The sequence below is a fragment of the Oryctolagus cuniculus genome, chromosome 2 (assembly GCF_964237555.1).
Source record: "Oryctolagus cuniculus chromosome 2, mOryCun1.1, whole genome shotgun sequence".
Lineage (NCBI taxonomy): Eukaryota > Metazoa > Chordata > Mammalia > Lagomorpha > Leporidae > Oryctolagus > Oryctolagus cuniculus.
In genome coordinates, this window is record NC_091433.1 from 33,972,230 (window position 1) to 33,997,024 (window position 24,795).

The 24,795-nt window shown below is 42.5% G+C and overlaps 1 protein-coding gene across 2 annotated transcripts in view; it reads left to right on the forward strand.

The window, feature by feature from the left end:
* The window catches only part of N4BP2 (NEDD4 binding protein 2), a 116,063-nt gene extending 96,978 nt beyond the window's left edge, over positions 1–19,085 (forward strand). For both annotated transcript variants that reach the window (XR_011386210.1, XM_070068125.1), the window contains exon 19: positions 945–19,085. Coding sequence is in view for 1 of the 2 variants with exons in the window: in XM_070068125.1 (XP_069924226.1) it covers positions 945–990 (46 nt within the window). In the remaining variant the exon portion in view is untranslated. The remainder of the gene's footprint in view (positions 1–944) is intronic.
* The last annotated feature ends 5,710 nt before the right edge of the window (positions 19,086–24,795 follow it).

The following is a 24,795-nucleotide window of genomic DNA, read 5'->3' on the forward strand; positions in this document are numbered from 1 at the left end:
ATTACACATACCATAGTTTAACACTGACCATTCTTTTGAAAAGAAACACATATTGTGGGCTTCAGATAGAATGGGTGGACTTCTGCTGCAGTGTAATATGGGTATGTTTAAACTTCAACAGAAATGCTCCAGTTGATAGGAATTTATGTCTTCAAAAGTTAAAATGCCATTAATGATTTTTGCTTTGATTCATGTTTGCTTGCCAGCATGAAATGGTTTTTTTCATTAAAGTGATCATTACTCAGTAGCAGAAATTGATAAGATGAATCCAAAATTAAAGATATGTTGATTGGTTCCCTGGGGATGTGCATCATTTAGTTGGTCCTCCCTTCCAGTGTTCATTAGTGCAGCGTATGTTGTTTATGCCATGTAATAAGATGTTATTTGATTACGTTATAGAAAATGGCAGCATTGTTGTGGAGCATGAAAACGGGTGACGCTTCACAGTTAGTTTTGCAGTGGCTAAACCAGCATTATCATGATGAGATTGATGGACCATGGTAGAGACTCCAGTGTTCCTTGAAATATTACACTGAGAGAGGTGAAAGCGTTGCGTGGCCAGATGAAGCAGTCTGCCCTGCTCCATCAGAGACTTGTTGGTATTCTCTCGCACAGAAGCCGTGTGATGCGGACACTGTCTTACCCTTCAGGCAGCATACTCTGTGTCAGGCAGGTCAATTTCCACCTTGAGAGGTTTTGAAAAATCTTTACTTGTATTCACTACTAGGTTAGAAGTAATCCCTGGCTTTAAGATTGTATTTGTTTGGATAGTACATTAAAAGGAGCATAAATATAGGTATTGATTCTGGATATTGACTTATTAAAGAGAGTACTTTGATGGTAAATATTATATTAAGCGTGGATATGTGGAATTGATTCAAGATCTATTTCTTACCCAGTTTGGAATTTTTTTGTTTAAAATAACTCTTTTCTCATTTTTGCAGGTTCTCTGAAATTAAACCAGGGTGCTTGAAAGTCATGCTAAAGTAAACTAAACGTCCTTGATTTGGAAGTGTGAAAGTTTATAGATTAAAGTTAGTTTTACTTGCAGTAATTCAGTCAGTTCTACTCTAAATAGTGTTTATTAGAAGTCATGTCCAGTTCTATAGCAAACAGTTGATGTTTTTCAAAACTCAAGAGAAATTTAATTTTTTACTGAATCAAAATGCCAAATGTTACCTGTTGAAAATATTAAAGGGGATTTTTATTGATACAGAACATTTCAGAAAAATTACCAGCCGCAGTTTTTAAAGTCTGAAGTGCTCTGAATATTGCTCAGAGAAAATGTTAGCTTTGTGTTAATTGTTTGACATTTAGTGAAGTCCTAAAGGCTTCTGTGGAGAGCATGTGAAGTGCTTTGAAATCTGGCTCATGTTCTTCAAAGGCAGCGTGAATCGAAGAAGTAGTAGTAGTAGTACTAGTAGTAGTTGTGAAGAAAGAAAGGATTTCTAAGAAAACACTTGAGTACTTACCTCTTGCTTTCAAAGCTAGATGCATAAACTCATTTCATTTTGTCATATCCTGCAGGAAGGAAGACTTGCTGTTGCACTTTATTCTGCTTTGTATTTGATCTTGATCTCTTTCCTTTCGTTCTGTTGTTCTGTGTGTGCGTTTTCTGGGAGGCAAGTTGGGTCTGAGATTGTATTGCAGTTTTTTATCTTCCATAGTCAGAAAAGTTTTCAGAGAAGGAGAAATGGTTAGATATTTACCAGGTGTTGTTGCCTTATGGAACTACTTCGAGGACTGTCTGTTTAAGTGATATTTCAGACAGTACTAAATAGCTGTGTTTTAAATTTGATGCAAGTAATTTGTAAACTGTAGTAGATCAAAATCCTATGAACTAAAAACTAATGTAGAAAGCATTTTTGTTAATAATCACAAAAGGAATCCTTATCATTTAAAAAATCTTTACCTTTATTTTGAAAAAGAGCCAACTTTCTAAAATGGAACTTTCACTGACTTCTGTTGTTTGGTTAGTTAATAAGTCCTGTAAGTATGTAAATTATAATTTCCTTTATACAGGCTTAATGTGGTAAAGTACAATTTTCCAGTATAATACAGTGGCTTAAATAAATTTGACTTTGACTAGAGAATATTGCCAACATGTATGTAATTTTAGTGAACATTTTTGATGCTTTTTGTTAGGTTTAAAAAAATTATTTGGATCAGGAATTAATAGGATTGAGTGGTTATTGAACAAATCTTGAAATATAGAATGCTTTCCAAAAAAAGCAAACATTTTAATGAAAATAAAACTCAAAAATACATGTTTTTATATATCTTGAAAGCATGCTTTTAAATGAAGAGCCTTATCATTGAAATTTGTTTCAAAAATAAGAATCTATGTATTTTTAGAGATGGTTAATGACTGGTACTGGAGTATTATACACATTCTTATGTTTGTAATAATTTGTTTAAACAGTACCAACAGTTTACCACACTTTTTTGTGCTACCTAGAAGTGTTGTATACATTATAGATGAAGCAGTTCCCTTTAATGACTTCATAGAAAGCTATAGTTGTTAATGAAACAAAATATTCCTATGTGTAAATTAATATAATTTGAAAGATGTGAAAAACCTGGTGTTACTGAGTGTATGCAGCTGCACACTCATTTTCTGTGTTTTCTTTATTTCTTCACCTGGTTTTAAAAACATCACTTTTAAATACTTCAGCTAGACTTATTTTAGTGTAATTAATGAGGGAGCAGTCAAAAGAAGTAGAGGTATGGTCTTCTAACAGAAACAAAAGGAAAGGAGCTATGTTCTATACTGTACAACTTTAATTCTATGCCTTATTTTGGCAAATCTAGTGGTATTTCTTAATCATTATTCATAAATACACAGGCAAAAATTTAACAGCATATGTACTTTTATAAAATTGCTTAATCCTGAAGTAGCTCCTACCTCTACTAATTAGTATAGTTTAAGCACTGTATAGTTATGAGACAAAATTTATAATCCCTCCTTCTTTTGCCCATTTCTAAATCTTTTCTGTCACAGGTAAAGATAGTCTGAAGTTGATCCAAGTTTCTATGTATTGGTATATTTATGCAAGTACATGGTCATTGCAATGACTCTTTGTAAATTTAATTAATCTTTTAAAATATTTTAAAATACAACACTTCTATAGTTTGGAAAGTTTTAGTAACAGTAATAGTCTCTTACCAGTTTGCCAGAGATAAAAACAGAACTAATGTAGAAACCACAATGGGTGAGTGGTTGGACCAGGGGGACTCTTAACAGTGTTTTTAATCCATGTGACAAATGGAAGCTTGTTTTCTTAAATTTGTGGGCTATTCATGTCTGTATTATTTTCAAGGTGAAGCTTCTTCTGTTTGTTAGTACTTCCATACTCTCTGCAATTATTTAGCTTTTATAGGTAGGATACATTAAATGGTAGAAGTTTTGACTTTATAAAGCATCTTGGGTATTATAACACATCTTGAGAAGAAAAGCTTACAGTTGTTTTGCATAGCTTCCTGTCTTTTATATTTCAGTCTTTCTTTTTAAATCCAAGTGTTTTATATGCTTAGAAAAAGGACGCGAATAAAACCAGATTAGTTATTTCTGAGCTGGAAATTGGAAACTTTTGAAACTCAGGAAATTGCTCTGACAATGTTTTTAACTGCTCTCAAGAAAATTACAAAATGTATAAAAAAGACAAAAATAATTGTGCTGTTTTTTCTAAGTGCTTTTCCTTTGTGCAATGAGGTAAAGTTTGATAATGTTCCTGTGTAGTGGTTAAATATTGCACATTTTATTTACATGTAACGAAAACAGATTTAAATGTGTGGTCAAAAAATGTGTTGTTTAAAAGCTGAATAGGTTTATGTAGAATGTATGTTAATGGTGCTTATTTTTAAAATGTAATTCAAGTTTACAGTATTACTTAATGCCTCTTTATAGAATTTAATAAAGAAACAAGTCTAGAACACGTCTACATGCTGAAGAGCCTTTTATACATAACTTCACATTATATGATGACAAAGTTTATTATTTTCCTTAAAGTTGAACAATTGATTTTTATGGTCCAAATGATAAGTCTGTTATTACTAGATGATTGAATTAATCGTGAGGCTTCTTGTTGAAGTACAATATTGCAGCTATCAGTTGGAGAATATATTATAGAATTTTCAGATGGTATATCAGAGATAAATGTTTTATTTGTACTATAAAGAAAATGTAATTTTGCTGTTAACTCTGTATTTTTTTTATTGAAAATGTTTATAACTGATTTTAAAATTTCTTATGAAGCCATTTGCAAATTACATACTTAATTTAATAAAGTACTTTAGCCACAGTCCAGTGTGAGGAAATCCTTCGTTTGATGTGAAAGGGCTAGTGATTTAAATATTTAAAATATTTTTAGTATAACTGTAATTTTAGATGAGATGGGACATAAAAATTTTATTTCGGTACCATGGGCTTTCTTATAGTTTAAATTATTTTGCTGCAGCAAATAGTTATGATTTCCCTTTTCACCTATCTTTTGACTGACATTCGAATTAGGAATCATGTTTCTAAGAAGCTCAAGTATTGTGTTTTTAAATAACATTAAGAACCCTTGAAGTTTATTCAAACCAAGAGCAGAATAATTCACTCATTTAACAAGGACTTAAGCATTTATTCAACAGATACTTACTGACCACTTGTTACTGGGGTACAGTATGGGACAGGCAGGGCTTCTCTCCATAGGTGTCTCATAATTGCTCTTGTGAACCATTACGTGTGTAGTGATGTGTACTGTGGAACACTTTGACGTATGGTATACTTTCTTACACAGGTGGTGCTATCCCTGTTTAATGAATAAAGGCTTAGAGAAGTTAACTAGCTTGCCACTTACTGGCAGAGGTACAATTAGAAAATAGGTTCCCTGTCTGCTAGTACAGAGTAGCTGCATCCATTTTAATGGTAAGAGTATTTACTCAACAGGAGACAGTCCCCCGTCAGACTCTCCTGAAAGAGATGCAGCACCATGTGAAGGTCTGCTGTTTGGGAATCTGCTGTCTTCTTTCGTCCAAAAGAAAGCTGATATTTTGGAAGAACCTGAGATACCAATGGCAAGAGACAAAGATTTGTTTCTCTCAATAGAAAATCTCAGAAACAGAGTCTGGGACTGATGTTTCTATGAAGATTTGGGGATATAGGGTCTTCTCTGTCCCAGGTGTGACCCTCATTTTCCTGGCCCAGTGTGGGTGACTAGACTCTTAACTATTACATCAACATTCTTCTTGTGGAAGGACAAGGAAGCCAGAATAGGGCCATGTGCCAAGGCTCTGAAAAATGATATTTAGAAGCTGCCAGAGGGCACTTCTTCCTCTTGGCCAGAACTTAGTCACGTGGTCACATCTGGTTGCAAGGAAGGTTGGCAAATTGTCTGTTTCAGACTACTATATGTTCAGCTAAAATTGGGTATACCTCTGGCAGAAAGAGAGCAGATATTAAGGGTAACAAATAGCAATCTTTGCCACATAATTTTTGAATATTATGTAAATATGCAAACCTTGCTAGGAATAATAAAATAGAAATCACAGTTGTGTATGTTGTAACTTTAAAAATTCTAATGATGTTAGTAGCCAAAAGGGTGATATAATGGACTTTCATTTGATGATTTATGGAATCACTTTCAGTATGATCACACAGTTGTGGCAACTAGATTATGTCTGACAGTACTGCTTAGTTAATATATTTGCATACTGACTTACTGAATTAAGCATTTATTAATCAAATTCATGTGCAAAAAGCTCAGTACTTGGTGTGAGTGATTTAAAGCTAAAGTGCACCAGGATAGGGAGATATAAACACGAATGTCTTACGAGCTATAAAACAGTGTAGAGAGAGCTGTGAAGGTGCCAAGGCAAGAATGGTTGCTTCTGTTGCAGCTGGTGACTATGAACTCCGCCCTCCTGCTTGAAGTTTTCACATGACTTTCAGCAGGAAAACAAGCATTTTAAGTTCATGGCTTTTGTGCATATGAAAGTGTACAATATTCATACGTTCTAGAACTTCCAGAGCATTACTCATGGAAATCTTGACTTATTTAAGTTTAATTTGTTGTGGGTTGTTTAATAACCAATGAAATATTAATGCATTAATATTAATTATCAAAACACAAACAAATTCCTTGGACTGTATTTTGGGGTAGAGAAATGGCAAAGGACAAGCTCCAGCCAATAGTCCTCTCTTTGGTCAGATGCAAGAGCATCTCTGCAGGGTGTAACAAGGGATGGGGGGCAGTGAAGAAAATGTGATGGAATGATGTTGTTTACAAGATGTCACAGAACAAGCCATACAGAATATGCTTTCCTTTCCATTGGATTTCAGGATATCAGAGGAAAATATCCTTTAAGCAGGAAGCTTTGAAAACATGTAAATAATCTGTGTTTTGTTATCTCAATGGAATAACACATGGAATTCTGTTAAAAATTAGGTTCCAGAATGTTTTCCTCTCTTGTCAAATTTTGAAACTTTGAATGCCCTCCAAGACAACAAGAAGCCTGAATAATTTTTAACACTGGACTTGGGGCAGTGAGGGAGAGTTTGTTTGGGGAAGTTCAATCTGTAGGAGCTGGCAGTGCTGTGTCACCCTGTCTGTTTAGTTATGGGATGTATGTATTTCATAAGTGTTTCTGATCCTCCCACTGAGGAAGTGGGGAAACTAAAAATTCTGGCTGACAGTATTTAAAACGCCCTAAAGCATTGCACAGTTGATAAGGTACCAAGGGCTCAGGCCAAAGATCTAAGTGAAACACTTAGAGGGACTTGAGCATAAGTGCCTCTGATCCTGACTCACCTGGAACTTGGGGTCTAGGGACAGAAGACAAAGGCCAGCGTACTTGGAGACTGTTAAGAGACACCACATAAAGCTGGCACCGTAAGGGGCTTCCACTCTTGGTGGGCATTAGGATGAATAAAATAATTTTACTTTCAGAAGATTGCAAGAAATATTTCCTTGGCCCAGAGCAGAGCAGATTTAAAACAAAAAACTGAGATGCAGTCACTATTGTCCCTCACAGATTAACAGCCCAAAGTCACATCATCCAGGGTAGTCAAAAGAACTTCAGCCCCTGAATTGAGTTTATTTATTTTTAAAAATTATTTATTTATTTGAAAGAGTTACACAGAGAAGGAGAGGCAGAGAAAGAGGTCTTCCATCCGCTGGTTCACTCCCCAGTTGGCCTTAATGACTGGAGCTATGCCGATCCGAAGCCAGGTGTCCAGATCTTTTGGGTCTCCCACGCGGGTGCAGGGGCCCAAGGACTTGGGCCCTCTTCTACTGCTTTCCCAGGCCATAGCAGAGAGCTGGATGGGAAGTGGAGAGCCAAGTCTTGAACTGGTGCCCACACGGGATGCTGGCACTGCAGGCAGTGGCTTTACCTGCTGTGCCATAGCACTGGCCTCCCAAATTGAGTTTAAAGAGGTGCCCGCCTGATAATGCCAGCAATAGCTGCCTGCCAGAGGCAAATGCGGATCTTTTCTGGGAGAATGCATCTTTAGAGGATTAAATCTGACCAAGTTTGCAACAACCAATTTATAGGAATTACAGAGGACAGAGGAATATGTCTACAGCCACCATTGCAACAGTCACCAAAACCTGGACTGTGGGCAACTCTAATAACTACACAGTTTCTTAAAAAAAAAAAAAAAAAAAACCAAGAAAATAAAACCACACAGATGGAAGAATTTAACAAGCATGTCAACCAGTTTCAATTTGTGGACCTTACTTGGGTACTGGCTCAGCGAAAAAACAGAAACAAAACCCTATATGACAATAAAAGACAACTGGCGATGTGAACATTGACTGGATGCTTAATTATATTAAAGAAATAGTATTTTTTTTTTTAAAGGAATGATGTGGTTATGTTTTCTCCAGAGTCTTTAAAAAGACATCCATGCTGAACTATGGAATTTACTTGCCGGAAGTGGGTGAGAGGCACTTAGGAAACAAGATTGGCCATAAGTTCCTATATGTTGAAGATGGGTGTTCACTATACAGCAGTGTCTACTTATATTAAAAACTCTATGACAAGTATTTCTTTAAAGTTAATGGACCTGAAGAAGTGGATTCTCGACGTGGCTCCGGGAATAACTTCCATAACATTACAGGGTTATGCATGGAAGCTGCTACCTCGGCCGTAATTAAAGGTAAGGAATCTGGAAGTCGCTGTGGCAGCACTGCCCCAGCTCTCCCTCAGCTCGCCCGGACCTGGTGACTGGGCACCTGTGCAGTGTGGCACAAAAACCTGCCATTTCCACAGCCTGCCTCTTCAGCATAGTGAGCCTTAGCAGTGGACAGATGACTTCCACTGTAAGTCTGCCTACCAGATCTCATTGGAGTGCATCTAATTCATGGAAGCTGTGTTCTATAGGGAATTTTACCCGGCCAGAGGATTGGGGGAATGTAGTTTCATTTTATTATTATTTAAAAATTTATTTATTTATTTGAAAGACTGACTGAGAGGGAGGGAGGGGGGAGAGAGCGAGCTTCAATCAATGGTTAAGTCCCAAGTGGCTGCAACATTTGGAGCTGGACCAGGTTGAAACCAGGAGCCAGAAACTACATCTAGGTCCAAGCACTTGAGCTGTATGCTGCTTTCCCAGGCATATTAGCAGGAAGCTGGATAGAAAGTGGAGCAGCTGGAACTTGAACTGCTACTCCGATATGGGGTGCTGGTGTCCCAAGTAGCAGGTAGCGTATTGTGCCACAACACCGGCCCCAAAATCTGTACTCTTTCTTAAGTTTACATGAAATAAATTTATTTAATCCTCATAATAACTTTTAAAAAGATTTATTTATTTATTTGAAAGAGTGACAGAGAGAAAGGGAGAGACAGAGATCTTCCATCCGTTGGTTCACTCCCCAGATGACCACAGCGGCCGGGGCTGGGCCAGGCAGAAGCCAGGAACTTTATCCAGATCTCCCATGTAGTGGCCCATGCACTTGGGCCATGTTCCACTGTTTTCCCAGCGTATTAGCAGGAACTGGATCAGAAGTGGAGCAGCCGAGATTCAAACCGGTGCCAACGTGGGATGCTGGTGCTGCAGATGTCAGCTTTACCCCTGTACCACAATGCCAGCCCCCCAAGGGCTGTCTTCAATAAACCTGGGAACTTTCCTGTCCTCACTGGCACTTTGATCAAAGGCCATCAGGCTCTCTTCAAGTTTCCGCTAATTTCTCCTGAAAGTTCTTAAAGTTTTTTTGCACTCCCGATTCCAAACCTGCTCCCCCCACTTTTGGTATCAAAATCTATTATTTATTGTGATGTGAAGTTGCCCCCAGACTTAGTGGCTTAAAATAATAATGAGTTTCTCAGGATTCTGGGAGTGGCCTAGCTGGGAGAGTCGTGAGTGGCATCAGTCAGAACTTTACTGGCTGGGAATCCAAGGAGATGTCTCACTCGCATGGCTCCTCAACTGGTGCTGGTTGTTGGTGGGAGTCCTCGATTTACCCCCACATGGCCCTCTCCGAAGGCTGCTTGGGTGTCCTTAGAGTATGGCAGCTGGCTTTCCCACGCTGCAATGCTGTTTGTGTCCTAGTGTTCGAAGTCTCACTTCATTTTCTGCCAAATTTCTATTTGTTAGAAGCAAGTTCTGAAGTTCAGTACACATTGAAAGGTAGGGGAATTAGTTCTACCTTCTAAAGGGTAAGTAAAGAATTTGTGGACATAGTTGAAACCCGGTTTGTCCAGGCTGGGCCAGGCACTACTAGGGACTTTGCCAATGTTCCCAGTATAATTTTTTTTTTTAACCAATTGCAAGTGAAAGTATTTTATTATTATTATTATTTATTTTTTTTTTTTGACAGGCAGAGTGGACAGTGAGAGACAGAGAGAGAGAAAGGTCTTTCTTTGCCGTTGGTTCACCCTCCAATGACCGCCGTGGCCGGCGCGCTGTGGCCGGTGTACCGCGCTGATCCGATGGCAGGAGCCAGGTACTTCTCCTGGTCTCCCATGGGGTGCAGGGCCCAAGCACTTGGGCCATCCTCCACTGCACTCCCTGGCCACAGCAGAGGGCTGGCCTGGAAGAGGGGCAACCGGGACAGAATCCGGCGCCCCAACCGGGACTAGAACCCGGAGTGCCGGCGCCGCAAGGCAGAGGATTAGCCTAGTGAACCGTGGCGCCAGCCCCAGTATAATCTTTCTAACCATATGGCAGACACTGGCGGCCTACCTGTCAGGTATTCTTTTGTGCTATCACAACTTCATGTTCACATACCTGGTGACAGTGTGCTGAGGGAGACCGCCCCATTCTAGCGTCACACCAGTTGTAGCAGTTGCATTTCTGTTTGCCAGTGATTGATTAAAAGGTGACTATTTGACCACATCAAGGAGAAGTTCACTAGAATGGTTGCAAGTTTTCCTAATAGAAGCACGTGGGAGGAAGCACTCTTTCTCAGTAGGGCTTTGTTTCTATATGTGATGCCTGCAGTTGCAGTTGCCGTGTTGAAATCAGGAGGAGACAAATGAAGACTCAAGGCAGTGTGCCGAGGATGGTTGGAGCACAGGAAGACAGAGCCTCTGTGCTTGCTGACGTCATTGAGCCCCTGAACTAACCCTGGAGCTGACCTTTAGCTGTCTTGTTATGGGATACATGAGTGACTTTTGCTTAGGTTTTCAGATACTTATAGCTGAAAGCATCCTAATGGACATATCCAGTTCTAGAGTTAAGGGAACAGATGTGCAGAGAGATTGTTATTTGCCCAGACTTTCCCTGCTAGTAAATAGCACAGCCAGGTTTCAGACAGAGCTGTGTCTCTTAAACACCTGATGCTTCTTTGTTGCATCACTTACGCAATGCTTTGGGGTCAGGAGAAACAGATATAGTTGGGGTTAGTCTGTGTTGGTGATTGGCAAGCAAGTATGGACAGGAGTCAGAACGGGCAGGAAGAGAATTCAGGGTGCTGGATGTGAACACTTGGAATGGCTGTCTGAGACGCAGGCTCGGTAAGAGGTGGGATCCAGAGGAAGTGATGGAGATTTAGACAATTTTAGGGGAAGGTCAAGTCGACGGTGGTTGTAGGGAGGGAGAGAATTTCAGAGGTCAGGACATGAGAGATGCAGGTTTTTGTTCCCAGCAGAGTTTGATTTGTGGCTGAGCGTGGAGGTGATGGTCATCAGAGAGGAGAAGGTCGCAGGACTGACATCAAACACAAGGTGACAGGCAGTGGAGTGGAGAGGAAGACTGAAAGCTCACCAGCTTAAAGTACAGGTGAATTAAAAAAAATTTTCCCCCACAATCCACATCCTTCAAGCCATTAGGATCTGACACAACACAGCCCCACCCTGAAGAAAGATTTATAAGGATTGTTCCATTTTAGTCTGCTGTTTTGCACCGACTGCAGAGATGAGATGGATAGGGTCACTGAGAAGAGCTGAGACGGTTGTAAGAAGTGGACTCATTCCCAGGCCTTTCTGAAATTGTTCTTTACAGTGGGACTTCTCTGTGCATTTGAAGTCCCTTTGTGGTTTATCTATTTATGGAAGCCAATAAGATATATTTTAAAAAGTTATCCACTAGTTTGTGTTATTGCAGCCTTTATTTCCCTTAAAGATTGATTTATGTATTTGAAATCTGAGTTTTATATATATATAGAGGGGTCTTCTATCTGCTGCCTTGCTCTCCAAATGGCTGCAACTGCTAGTGCTGGGCCAGGCTAAACCCAGGAGCCAGAAGCTTCATCTGGGTCTCCCACATGGGCAACAGGGGCCCAAGCACTTGGGCCATTCTCTACTGCTTTTCCCAGGTGCATCAGCAGGGGGCTGGCTTGGAAGTGGAGCGGCTGGGACTCAAACCCGTGCCCATATAGGATGCCAATGTCGCAGGCAGCTGCTTTACCTGCTGGACCACAACCTGAACCGCAGGTTATTGGAGTTTATAGAAACAATTGAGGATACATGACAACTCTCTTGTAACACTGCTAATTATCTCAAGTGGGTGGGGCTATTTAGGAAGAAGGGCTTATTTTTTAAACTCTGGACGAGGTTTTCTGCATTGTTCTTTCTTAGAATTAATTTCTTCCCTTTTGAAATAATGTCTGGCAGTTGGTTACTTTGGAACCTATTTTTAAAGCATCTCATTAATTTTGTATTACACCCATGAAACGATTAGCTAGAATTTCTGAAAATAGTAATTTCTCCCTTGGACCTTCTATTTCTTGGTTCCTGCCCTTGGAGTCATGTTAAAAATTTTAGGTCATATGTCTGTGGTTTGTATTATAAGTTAATTCAAATCTTTGGAAGCAGGCAGGATAAAAATCTATGTTTTTAAGGGAAAAAGAAGTCAAGTACAAAAGTACTCACAGTATGGTCCTATTTTTGTGTTTTTAAAAGGGTATGTGTGTGTAAATAGATCAACCTGTGTTCTCTACACCTTTCTTTGTGTACATGTATAGGTGTGTGTGTGTGTGTGTGTGTGTGTGTAAGCACACACATTACCACAAATCCAGTGTGCGCAGAGTGATTCAATTTCAGGAGATGTCATATTCAGAAGACAGTAAAAATCATTCTGACCTTTATTGTGTTCTTCAGAGAACCTCCACGAGACTTGCTCTTTATGTAGCACATGCTACATGCTCTTTATGTAGGTCATGTAGGTGCAAGCTGGCCAAGCGTCCCTGTAAGTCTGCCTTCCCCAGGCGCGCTCTCCCCACTTCTCTACCCTGGAGACTCCCCACAGCCTTTCACCACAACTCTCTTGGTATCTCTAGTTCCAGGCCTCCCCGTCATCCTGTCCTCTTCCTTTGCAGTTTTCCCCTGCAGTGTAGAACTCAGGGCCTGCTGGATATCAAGCTCCCATCCAAAGGTCCTTGGTTCTTAGAACACGCCTCTCTTCCCACTCATGCTATCTGCATCAGGGCGCAGTGGGAGGAGGGCAGCGTGCAAATGGCAGGATTGTTTCGTTGGTAGGCAAGAGGAGGGAAGCTGTGAATACTCCCACAGTAATCATTTTTGTCCTTGTTACACATGAAGAATTTCTGAAAGACTTGATAAGAAAGAGAATGCAGATTAGCCTCGGGATCGGCTGGGGAGTCAGAGGCAGGAGAAGGAGAGTTCACTTTCGTTGTCTGAAATGTTTTCCTTAGAAAAAACACAAAAAGCCCTGTGGGATTGCTTTTAGGAAACCATTTTAAAAATACAATTAATAGATGTATATTTTAAAGTATAGTGAAAATGTATTGCTAGAATGTGTTACGTAGTGTGCAATTTTATGTATTATATTTCACCTTTGGCTGCTTTCTGATACCAGATATTATAATGAGATCATTAAGCTGGTATCTGTGATGGTCTAATATTTTCTGGAAAGGCGTGAACCTACTTTGTCAAACTCTTACGTTGGCACTGCTGGGAGAAGGGAGGATAGCAGAAGGAAATCTACTCAGATGAGTCACAGGAATGCCAGAGTGGGTTATAAGGGAGCAGTCAAACTTCACCGAAGCAGATTTCCTGGGCCAAGTAGTCTTGTAATTGTAGGTTCAAAGTACACACTCAGTTTAGGCAGAACTGATGAGGAAAAGCAGACACCTAAACACATTCTGACAGAATTCCTGAATCTCAAGGTCTTCTAAGTTTCTAGACAGAAAGGAGAAGTTATTTGCAAGAGGAAAAGATCTGAACAGCATTTGATGATGTGGTCATATTTTCACCTATCGAGAGGAACGAGAATGACCCAAAAAGCCGCTTTCCCACTTGCCAGGGGAAAGAGAGGCTGGGATGTAAGGACTTCCAGAACAAGTCACTCATCTTTGCCCATCTGAAGAAATTATGAAAAGAGGACCCTAGAGAACAAATTAATCACGATGAGGAAAGTAGAAAGGAAACACAATGAACGGTGAGCCTTCTCCCCTCTGTGGATCATGATGGGATGACTGGAAATATACTGTGTTAGATGAAGACTAATATACTAATATACGTATTAGATGAAGACTCTCACCCATTGAGACCCTGGTGGCAAAAGTTGCAAAATTTCTCAGAAAAACCCAAGAGGAGAGGTTGAAGGAAGAGGATTAAGAAGCAAAAAGATTCTAAAAGCATTATTGGGGTTCAGGGAAGGAATCAGGGAATAAGTGAATTTATGGGATACAGTATCTTTTCACATAGCAGTAATAAAGTGTGTGTTTGATGATGCGTATTGAGAAGGAAGAGGATAACTAGTGGAATGGGAAAGCACAATATCATTTTGCATTTGTGGGGCAGGGAGGAAATGAACTGTAACTTGACCGTGCCAGTAAAGACAAAGAAAAGGAAGAAGGAGAACTGATGAAGTACATCCGATAGTAAGTATGAGCAAGACAGAGGGAATAGAATCAAGACTCCCAGTGACTATACTAGACCTTAATGACCTCAATTTTCCAAGAGTTTTTTCAGAGATTGTATTAAATGCAAATGAGCTAAATTTTCTCACCAAGAGACAGGAATAGATTTGGATTAGAAGCAAAAATAGCTGTATGTTGTCTTCAAGAAACATACTTAAAGTAATAGTTACAGAGAGAGGGGGAAAGACATATATGTAGAGAGATCTTCCATCTGCTGGTTCACTCCCAATGTGGCTGCAATGGTTGGGGCTGGGCCAGCCCAAATCCAGGAGCTTTGGGTCTTCCACATGGTGCAGGCTATCCTCCACTGCTTTCCCTGGTGCATTAGCAGGAACTGGATCATTGCAGATGGAGGCTTAACCCATTATGCCAGGGTGAGCCCCAATTATTTGTAATTTAAGACCACTCTCCTAAATAATCTTTGGATCAAATTAGAAACTAAATTGCAATCTCTGTGAAGCAAAGAAGGAAAACCCATTATAACCAAACTTGTAAGACTTAGCAGAAGCTGTCCAGAAATACAAGAATTCAGTGCTCACCTTAAAATACTAGAAAACAACCAGCAAAAAGAAGAGAGAAGAGAATTCATGCAGAAAAAGGGCTCAAATTAATGAAATGTATAAGGTAGCAGAAAAGACATTAATAAATTTCCTCTCAGAAAAGATGGGCTTTTCTGAGCCAAGCCTTATTAGCTTCAGGATAAAATAAAAACAAGAAACTATTGAAGACTAAAGTACATATTTAGCTCAGCAGTTGTACTCTACAGTTCTCACGGAAGCGAAAGCAGAAGTCTCAAGGTGTGTATCAAGGATATCTCTGGGCCGGTGCCACAGCTCACTTGGCTGGTCCTCCGCCTGTGGCGCCGGCACCCCGAGTTCTAGTCCCAGTTGGGGCACCGGATTCTGTCCCGGTTGCTCCTCTTCCAGTCCAGCTCTCTGCTGTGGTCCGGGAAGGCAGTAGAGGATGGCCCAAGTGCTTGGGCCCTGCACCCGCCATGGGAGACCAGGAGAAGCACCTGGCTCCGTTTGGGGAGTGAACCAAAGGAAAAGGAAAACCTTTCTCTCTGTCTCTCTCTCTCTCACTGGCTAACTCTGCCTGTCAAAAAAAAAAAAAAAAAAAAAAGGCAGTAAATGTGGAAGCAAAGTGGGTGCCTTTGCCGAGGGAACACTTGAACAAGCTGTGTTGTATATGGCCAGATGGTGAACCACTGGGCAGACATCAGAAAGGAGCGGTTAATCCTGTCCCAGTCACCTTTTGTCACACAACCTGGTTCCCTGCAGCTTACTGACAGGCGACAACAACTTTCTGACACTCATGGATTCTGTGGGCAGGGAGTTTGGACAAAGCACAGCGGGGATGTTCTCTGTTCTCCATGGTGTCTGAGGACTCATTAGAAGACGCAGGGGCAGGGGGCTGGAATCACCCGAGCCACATCACTCACAGATCTGGCTGTGTGGCTGTTGGCTGGCTCCTTGGCCAGCTCCGTCTGCCAACAACTTCTGCACGTGAGCTCCAGTGTGGCCTTGCTACCCTTGCCACCAGAGCCACAGGTGATTTTGGTGGGGAGATTGTAGTGTCACTTCTAACCTAGCTTCAGAGGTCACACAGGATCACTCGTTCCACATTTTGTTTGCCCTAGAGTGACAGCTCCACTCAGGTCCGAGAATGGGGGAAAGATTCGGCATATTTACAGGCGAGTAGACAAGTATTTGCAAGGCTGTATAGCATGGGACATATTCTCTCGGCTGGCTTTGAATAATACAGTCAGCCACAGATCTATAGCAGTCACCTGGGAGGGCATCCCAGGAGGTACTACTAAGCAAGAGAATAAAACATGAAACTGTTCATGGCAAATCGTATGTGTGTATTTATGAGTCTATGAACAGAAGGCTTTATAAAGGTAAACAGCGGATGTTTAACTTTGGTTGAGGGTAATGGGGCCGGGGGAGGTCAGAAGTTAACATGGAGATACAAGTGCGTGATCTGTCTCCCTGCATACGAGTAAAAGTGAGTGCTAGCAGGAGAGAGAGTGTGGAGAGTGGGTGTGGCAGGGTTGTGTGTGTGTGTGTGTGTGTGTGTGTGTTTTGAAGAAAATGTTGAACAATGGAAAGGACTGTGCTATGGACCAGAGAGCGCTTTTCACAAACAGCACTATCTCTAGGTAGCTCTTGCAATTAATTAAGATTGGGGAATTGGCAGTTCATTGCCTGTACTAATAGCAGTAGGCTTGAGTCCAAATGCTGATGCTATTATCAGGGCAAGCAATTTTGTTTTTCTTAAAGAAGAGGTTTCCCCTCCTCATTTTATATTTTCTTTGCTGAGATCTTCCATCTGTTCATTCACTCCCCCAAAATGACTACAACAGCTGGCGCTGGGGGACGGGGTTGGGCCAGGCTGAAGCCACGAGCCTGGAACCCCTTCTGGGTCTCCCCTGTGGGTGTAGGAGCCCAAGCACTTGGGCCATCTTCTGCTGCCTTCCCAGGTGCATTAGCAGGGGGCTAGATCAGAAGTGGAACAGCCAGGACTTGACCTGGCACCTATATGGGATGCTGGTGCTGCAGGTGGTGACGTAACCCTGTGTGTACTACGCTGGCCCTGCTCTGCTGTCGTTTTTGGAAGAAGCTTGTGTCGGCCGTCTTTTGCTTTAGTTGTCCACCTGTGGGTCTGTGAGGCTAATGTCTGAATAGGTGACATTCTCTTTATGGTTTCACAGTTTCTAGTCCTATTATTTGTAAATGATAACGGAAGACATACTGCTGCTGTCGAAATGCTGTCTTCCTCTCGGTGTATCAGTATTGCTTTGTATCGGAACACTATTATGTGTAAGTGACGGCTCTGCACTTGTTAGCATTGACACGGAGACCAGTGATCCACAGCTTTATTTCTTCTCTCGCTTGCTCTGGGGTTTTATCTTCTGAAGAGTTTGGGGAGAAGAAGGCAGAGGAGTCTGAACTTCAACCCCAGGACCGTTGTTTGTCTTGGGTTCTTGGCGCAGGCTTGCTTGCATGAGGCTTGAAATCAGCCTTTGAGCAGAAGTCAGCCGAGGGTTTCCCTGGTCTCCACACCTGTGATCAGAGACGGATTTTTCTCTGAGGTTGTGGATGACTGTTTTTCTTATAGTCCGTACAGATGGATTCTCTCCCCGAGGACAGCAACAGTTCAGGATGGAGGACGCTGTACTTGTAGCTTTGCCACTAGAGGTCAGAGGTTAGCCCGTGCATACTGCGGGTGGGTAATGCCTGATGTTGTTTATTGTGTGGTTCCTCCTGACGAGGTTCAGAGTATCCACCAGACACCTCTGGGCCTGAAAGGATCTCCTGTGTCCTTTAGACTAAGTTTTAGCGACTGGACTAGGGCTCTTCACTGTCATCTGCGCTCAGTCATTAGCTTTTTTTTTTTTTTCTTCCTACTTACTGCTCACACTGACCATCCCAATTCAGTATTTTTGTGTGTGGTAATGTATTTAAAGATTACAAATAAAAAAGAAAATGAGCCAGGTAGACTTCTCGTAAGGACACTTGCGTCATCTCAACAGATGAAACCCGTTTCTGTGTTCTAACTGGAACTATTGACTGTGCATATTTTTTCAGTTTTTTTTTTTTTTTTGCATGATAGTATCAAGAGATAATCTTCAACAGCTATTTCAGGTTACTCACTAACTTAAATGACTGAGTTAATATGTCACGCGCCATTTAAGACAGTGCAATTGTATTTCAGATATCTTTATTTGCTCAATGATGTCTTTTGAGTTTCTCTGTGTATAGCGAAACTACGAATACAGGATGTGAAATATGATTTTGGAATGTTTACAGTGGAGAGATTTATTGACTTTTCTGGGAACTTGTTTGAGAATTTAATGTTTCAGTGAAAGCAGACTGACATATTAAGTGGTGTCTGGTGATTTTATCAGGTATATTGGAGTTTGGTGGAGGCATTTAGACACAGCTTATCTTGCAGGGTTGTAGATTTAAAGGACTGGGCTGCCAGCTTTCTCATGGTATCACCTTCATGGTTTGCCATGGGCTCACGCCCCTGCTCCCAGGAACTACATAGGAAGACAGGAGCCAGGCCCAGAAGGCTGCAGCACCCCTTGTTTCTCACCAATTGCTGCTGCGCCTGGTGTCGCTACTGCCTTTGCTCCCAGGGACAGTGCTGGGTGGTGTTTGCCTGCATCTTTGCCAGAGAGGCCATTCTGTGCCCTCTGATGCCATCTGGGTAGGGGTGTCATGGGTGGAATTATGTGCTCCCCAGATTAACATGTGGAAGTCCTTCAGAGTGGGACCTTAATTGGAGAGAGGTCTTTACAGAAATAATCAAGCTAAAGGAGGTCATGTGGGTGGGCCCTAATCCAGTGTGACTAGCGTCCTGAGGCAAAGGGGGAAATCGGACACGTCGAAATGTGTAGAAGGAAGAAGACGTGAAGAGACCCAGGGAGAAGACAGCCCCCCAGCAAGGAGAGGCCCGGGTCAGACCCCTGCTGCGCAGCCTCAGAAGGAACCCACCCTGCTGACATTTTGATTTTGGGCTTCTGTCCTCCAGAACTGAGAGATGATAACTATCTGTTGTTTCCGCCGCCCGGGCTGCTACAGGCCTGGAAAACTAGGATGCTGAGGCTGAACCATTTCAACTCAACCGCGTGCTTAAGTCTGTGAGAGTGACTGTTCCGCTGCAACCTTCCCAACAATGTGTATGATCATTCTTAAAATTGCACAAGCATGTGCTTGGCTGAAGTGCTCATGTGTGTTAAATAAATAAATGAATGACTATAATAAATCTGTGAGCTTTTCCTTTTTGCAAAAGCACCCTCCAGGAGTCCTGCAGGCACCTCTGAGGATGCAGCCTTGATGTTGACCATTCGCTCGCCCCACCCGCCCTCCTGTGCTCAGTGCTCCTCCCACCCCAGCCTGGAACAGCGGCCCTCTCCCCAGCACTAGGGGGCGTCCCTTGCACTTCAGGTCAACTTCCCCTTGAGCCCCTGGTCTCTCAGAGAGGCTGGTTGAGGAAAGCTCTGTTCTCCTGCCTCCTGGCTGGAGCTCGGTAGTAGTCCGAAGTTGTGAACAGTCAATGTACCGCCCTAACCCCAGGGACTTTCTGCCAGGCACGCTGTTGCTTTGGATACATCTGGGGGAGGATGCACTGTGACTTCTGACATAAAGGGAGCCTACAAACAGGCTGCCCTTCGTGGCTCCCAGTGCACGCAGGCCTGTGGGTTGCACTCAAGGGTTTCTCCCACATGGAGCACAGGCTGCCCTCCTGTTGATTTTTTGCACGTCACCCTCCTGGCAAACCAACACCAATTGCTTTTCTCTGCATTGTTGCTCTTTCTCTCCTCTCCTTTCCCATTCCCTCTGTTCTTCATTTATCTTTCTAATTTCTCTTCTCATTTTGCCTTTTTTTTTCTCTCTAGAAATGATTTCAAGAATTAGAAGGTATAGATTTGAGGTTTATGCCCATAAACTTCTCCTGACGTATTTATGTTTAGAAAAGCAATAATGGCTGTGAGAAAAAGACTAAAAATACAAAAAAGGTATAAAGAAAAAAAATTGTAGATGTCTCCATGAATTCTATTCCAAACAAATAATTGGATAGCTATTATCAAAAAGACAAGTGATAACTAGTGTTGGAAAAGAGAGAAGCCTTAAACACTGCTGATGAGAGCTCAGAGTGGTGCAGCCATCATGGGAAACAGTGTGGAGTTTCCGAAGGAAATCAAAATCAGAATTATTGTATGATCAACCCAGCAACCCCTGTTCCAGGTATGTACCCAAAGAAGATCACCACATCATAAAGATAACAAGGAAATTTCCACAGCATCATGGAAAAGTTGAATTAAAAGGTTTATTTTGGTACAAAATAAATTTGAAATCCATGCATAGTTTTTTCATCATAAACATTTTTCCTGGCGTTTTGAGGACTCCTGGTATCTGCAGCCCCATGTTCATTGCAGCATTATTCTCAATAGCCAAGACGTGGACACGACCTAGGTATCTGATGACAAATGGATTAATCAACTGTGGTGTATACACACACACATGCACACACACACAGAATGGAGTATTATTCAGCATTAAAATGTCAGGACATCCTGCCATTTGTCACAACATGGATGAAACTAAAGGACATAAGCCACGCACAGAAAGACAACTAATGCCTGATATCACATATGGAATCCCTTTAGCCCCTCCAAATACAGAGTGGAGATGAGACACTGGTTATCAGGGTAGGATGGAGTGGGATGGAGGAAATGGGGGGATTTAGACCAAAGGATACAGAGTAGCAGACACATAGGATGACCCCAATACACAACAGGAGCACTCTAGTTAGCAGTAGTGTATTGCATCCAGAATAGAAAAACCATGGACATTTTGGTGGCCTTTCCATCCAGGTTTTCTGCTGTGTATATGAATTAAATACTTTCATAGTGGTGATCATATTTTATATATCCTGATTTTTGTAATAAAAGTTGAACCATACATCTTTCCTGATGGTTTAACAAACAATTGTAATAGTTACAAACATACCATATAATATATCATGTATTTCTCTCCTGTTGTTGGACATTGACACTAATCAGAGGCTTCATGATTAATAAATGATGAAATTTTTTCTTTATACATTATTTCCATCTCTTATATAGCCCCCTTTCCTTAATTATACCATTGTTTATAATCTGAGGAGTGTTGAATACGTAGCTTTTTGTTTTGTTTTGTTTTGTTTATTTGAGAGGGAGAGAGAGGGAGAGACAGAGAGAAAGGTCTTCCATCCCCTGGTTCACTCTCCAGATGGCCGAATTGGCCAGAGCTGGGCTGATCTGAAGCCAGGAGCCAGGAGCTTCTCCTGGGTCTCCCATGTGGGTGCAGGGGCCTAAGGACTTGGGCCATCTTATATTGCTTTCCCAGGCCATAGCAGAGAGCTGGATCAGAAGAGGAGCAGTCGGGACTAGAACTGGCACCCATATGCAGGTGGAGGATTTACCTACTGCACCACAGCGCTGACCCTGAGTACATAGTTTTGACAAAAACATCCTCCAGCGTGCCTCTCTCTCCCCTAATTCTGGCTAAGAGCTGCACTGTGAAGTCAGTGACACTGGAAGAAAGCACGAGGACAGCAATCATCATGAGGGCTCCAACGATGGTGCTGAGCCTTTTGTCACTGAGTTATTTCAGGTACTTATGTTCCCTGTGCTTGCATTTAGAATTGACAGTCCTGGCCGGCGCCGTGGCTCACTAGGCTAATCCTCTGCCTTGCGGCGCCGGCACACCAGGTTCTAGTCCCAGTCGGGGTGCCGGATTCTGTCCTGGTTGCCCCTCTTCCAGGCCAGCTCTCTGCTGTGGCCAGGGAGTGCAGTGGAGGATGGCCCAAGTGCTTGGGCCCTGCACCCCATGGGAGACCAGGAGAAGTACCTGGCTCCTGCCATCGGATCAGCGCGGTGCTCCAGCCGCGGCGGCCATTGGAGGGGGAACCAACGGCAAAAGGAAGACCTTTCTCTCTTCTCTCTCACTGTCCACTCTGCCTGTCCAAAAAAAAAAAAAAAAAAAAAAAAAAAGTCAAAAAAAAAGAAGTGACAGTCCTGGCAGAGGTTACCAGAGTGTCTTCTTTTTCTTTTCTTTTTTTTAAGATGTATTTATTTGTTTATTTGAAAGTCAGAGTTACACAGAGAGAAGGAGAGAGAGAGAGAGAGAGAAAGGTCTTCCATCTCCTGGTTCACTCTCCAGATGGCCGCAATAGCAGGAGCTGTGCCAATATGAAGCCAGGAGCCAGGAGCTTCTTCCGGGTCTTCCACGCGTGCGCAGGGGCCCGAGGACCTGGGCCATGTTCCAGTAGTGTTTTCGTGGTGGACAGCAGGGGAAAGCTGGGCTGTTCTCCTTTGCTTTCCAGAACTTTCCTCCATGACTAACCTGGAGGGGAGGAGAGGGGCGGGGGCAGTGCCCAGCTGAAGCTCAACTTTGAAAGCAGAATGCACCCCGTATTTCATGCTCTGGTCGATTATGAAAGAACCAGATAAGGAGGTCCTCTGGGGGTATCAGGTGATCTGGCACCATGCAGAGAGAAGGACAGGCCCAGGGAGTTCTTTATTGCCTTGCTTTTTAAGATTTCTCGCCCAACCCAAGCACAGCTTCAGAGTGGGGTTAGCTGACTTTGTAATAGCAGACGTCTGAGCTCATTGTCTGGCCTTCCAGGCCTTCTTTGTGGGGCACAGGACTCTGGTCTTCCTCAAGGCTGTTCCGGGTTCTCAGGTTTTTGCCATTTTCTCTGTAGTCATCTCACACACACAGACTACTTTTGAGATAACAAGTGCACTTTCATAAATCAGAGGTAGCGTAGGCGTGTGCCGGCGTCATCCTGGCCTTTGCAATTCACATAAGATTGCTTCAAATACATGCTTTTGTAATGAAACAAGAGTAACAGCAATGAAAGGGGCTGAGCATTTAGCCAGAGAACCAACAACAAAGGAATTCAGCGAAAGTAGCAGGGAACATGAATTCTTGCCTGCCTTCACTCTCACCTGTCAGTGTCAACACGAATGAGATAGACTCAGAAACAAACAAATTAGAACATAATAACAGAGCAAGCGTTGGTAAATAAAAAAGCTGTTGCCTAGGGAGAACACTGGCAAGACCCACCCAGGGAATAAAAGACAGAAAAGAAATATTAAAAATTCAGCTTTAGATGCAGAAAAGATCTTCACAGATATTTAAGACGCTGAAGAACTGCAAGAAGAATTAGGGGCGACAGGGCAGCTGCTGTCATGTAGATTTCAGCAGTAACTAACAAAAACCCAGACACCCTTCATCATTGTAAGAACAGCCAACAATCTAGGTCTTCCAGCCACCAGGTTAACAAGGATGATGAAGCTCTCTAGATAACAACATGAAGCTGGCCAGGACTAAACGATTTGGAAAACTCTGAAAAGACTCCACCTGCAAAGTTACCCTGAGTCATTCCCTCTCCCGGCTAACCATATAGGGAGCCGCCCATTTGCCTTTGAGGGGACAAGGACAGGTGCTGTCAGCGCCCTGGCAGGGCAAGACTCCCAGCTGAAGTGCGAGCCATCTCCTTTCTATGCTTCAGGTTGGGTCTAGCTTGTGGAAGGTTTGCAGCTGCTACTTGTTTTTGCCTTGCCATCTGCTCTTTGCTGACTTCAGTTGCAGAGTCTTGCTTCACACTGTGGCAGAAGGTTAAGACCTTTTATAAGACAAAGACGCATTTGTGGAACAATTATTTATGGGTCAGATTTGATAGTAGAATATTGTGAAAAACTACTGTCATGAAGTCACACAAAAATAACAGTCACTAATGTTTGCTGAAACCTGCTGTGTTGCCAGGGGTGTGTTAAGCAGTTGGGTGGTACTGATATGTTAAATTCCCACAGGAGCCCTGTGAGGTCTGGATGCTATTGTTACTCCCATTGAACAGAGGCACTCAGAAACTTAACTACTTCTTGAGGTTACACAGCACAGTCCAGATCGAATTCAGAGGGTGGGGGTTTGCTTGGCAGTTACAATGCTGCTTGGGACTCCTGCAGCCCATATTGGAGTGCCTGGGTTCGAGTCCCGCTCAGCTCTGGATTCCGGCTTCCTGTTGATGCACGCCCTTGTCAGCTCTGGATTCCAGCTTCCTGCTGATGCACGCCCTTGCGAGGCAGAAGATGATGGCTCAGGTATTTGGGTCCCTGACACCCACTTGGGACACCTGGATGGAGTAGCTCCCCGGCTGTTGCAGGGATTTGGGAAATGAACCAGATGGAAGGTCTCTATCGTGATCTGTCTCTGTCTTAAAAAAACAACAACAACAACAACAACAACAACAAAACACCTCTTCTGACCTTATATTTTAAAAAGTAAAAGTAAGATTTGAATTTGAATTCAGGCAGGTTGGTACCAGAGACTGTGCTCTGAACCATTGAACTTTCTTGCTGTGTGAAAGACCAGGGATTCATACATTCTAGGGAACTGGTTTACATTGCAGAGTGATCGACTCTTTCCAAGCAGTCTCTAAAATTAAAAAGAGGCCTGACGAAAGACACCATAAACTAAATTCAAAGACACATGACGGCCAAATCTTTGCCCTCCTTCCCGTCTCCCAGGCAGCTGGTGGAGGCTGTAGCTTCGCACCATGCGGCCAGCCCCAGCTCTTTCGCCTTCTGTTTTTCCCTTTGTGACCTAGCTTAAGACCCCCAACTTTCTGTTCATTTCTTTTGGAGAGTGATTCAGTGATGTTGTCATCCCTCTTCTAAAAGCAGTTTTTAAAATGATTTATTTATTTTATTTGAGAGTTTACTGAGAAGGAGGGGGGGGGGAGGTTGCATCTGCTGGTTCACTCCCCAAATGGCTGTAATGGCAGGAGTTGGGCCAGGCTGAAGCCAGGAGTCAGGAGCTTCTTCCAGGTCTTCCACGTGGGTGCAGAGGCCCAAGCACCCATGTGCTGGGCCATCTTCTGCTGCTTTCCCAGGCCACAGCAGAGAGCTGGATTGCAAGTGGAG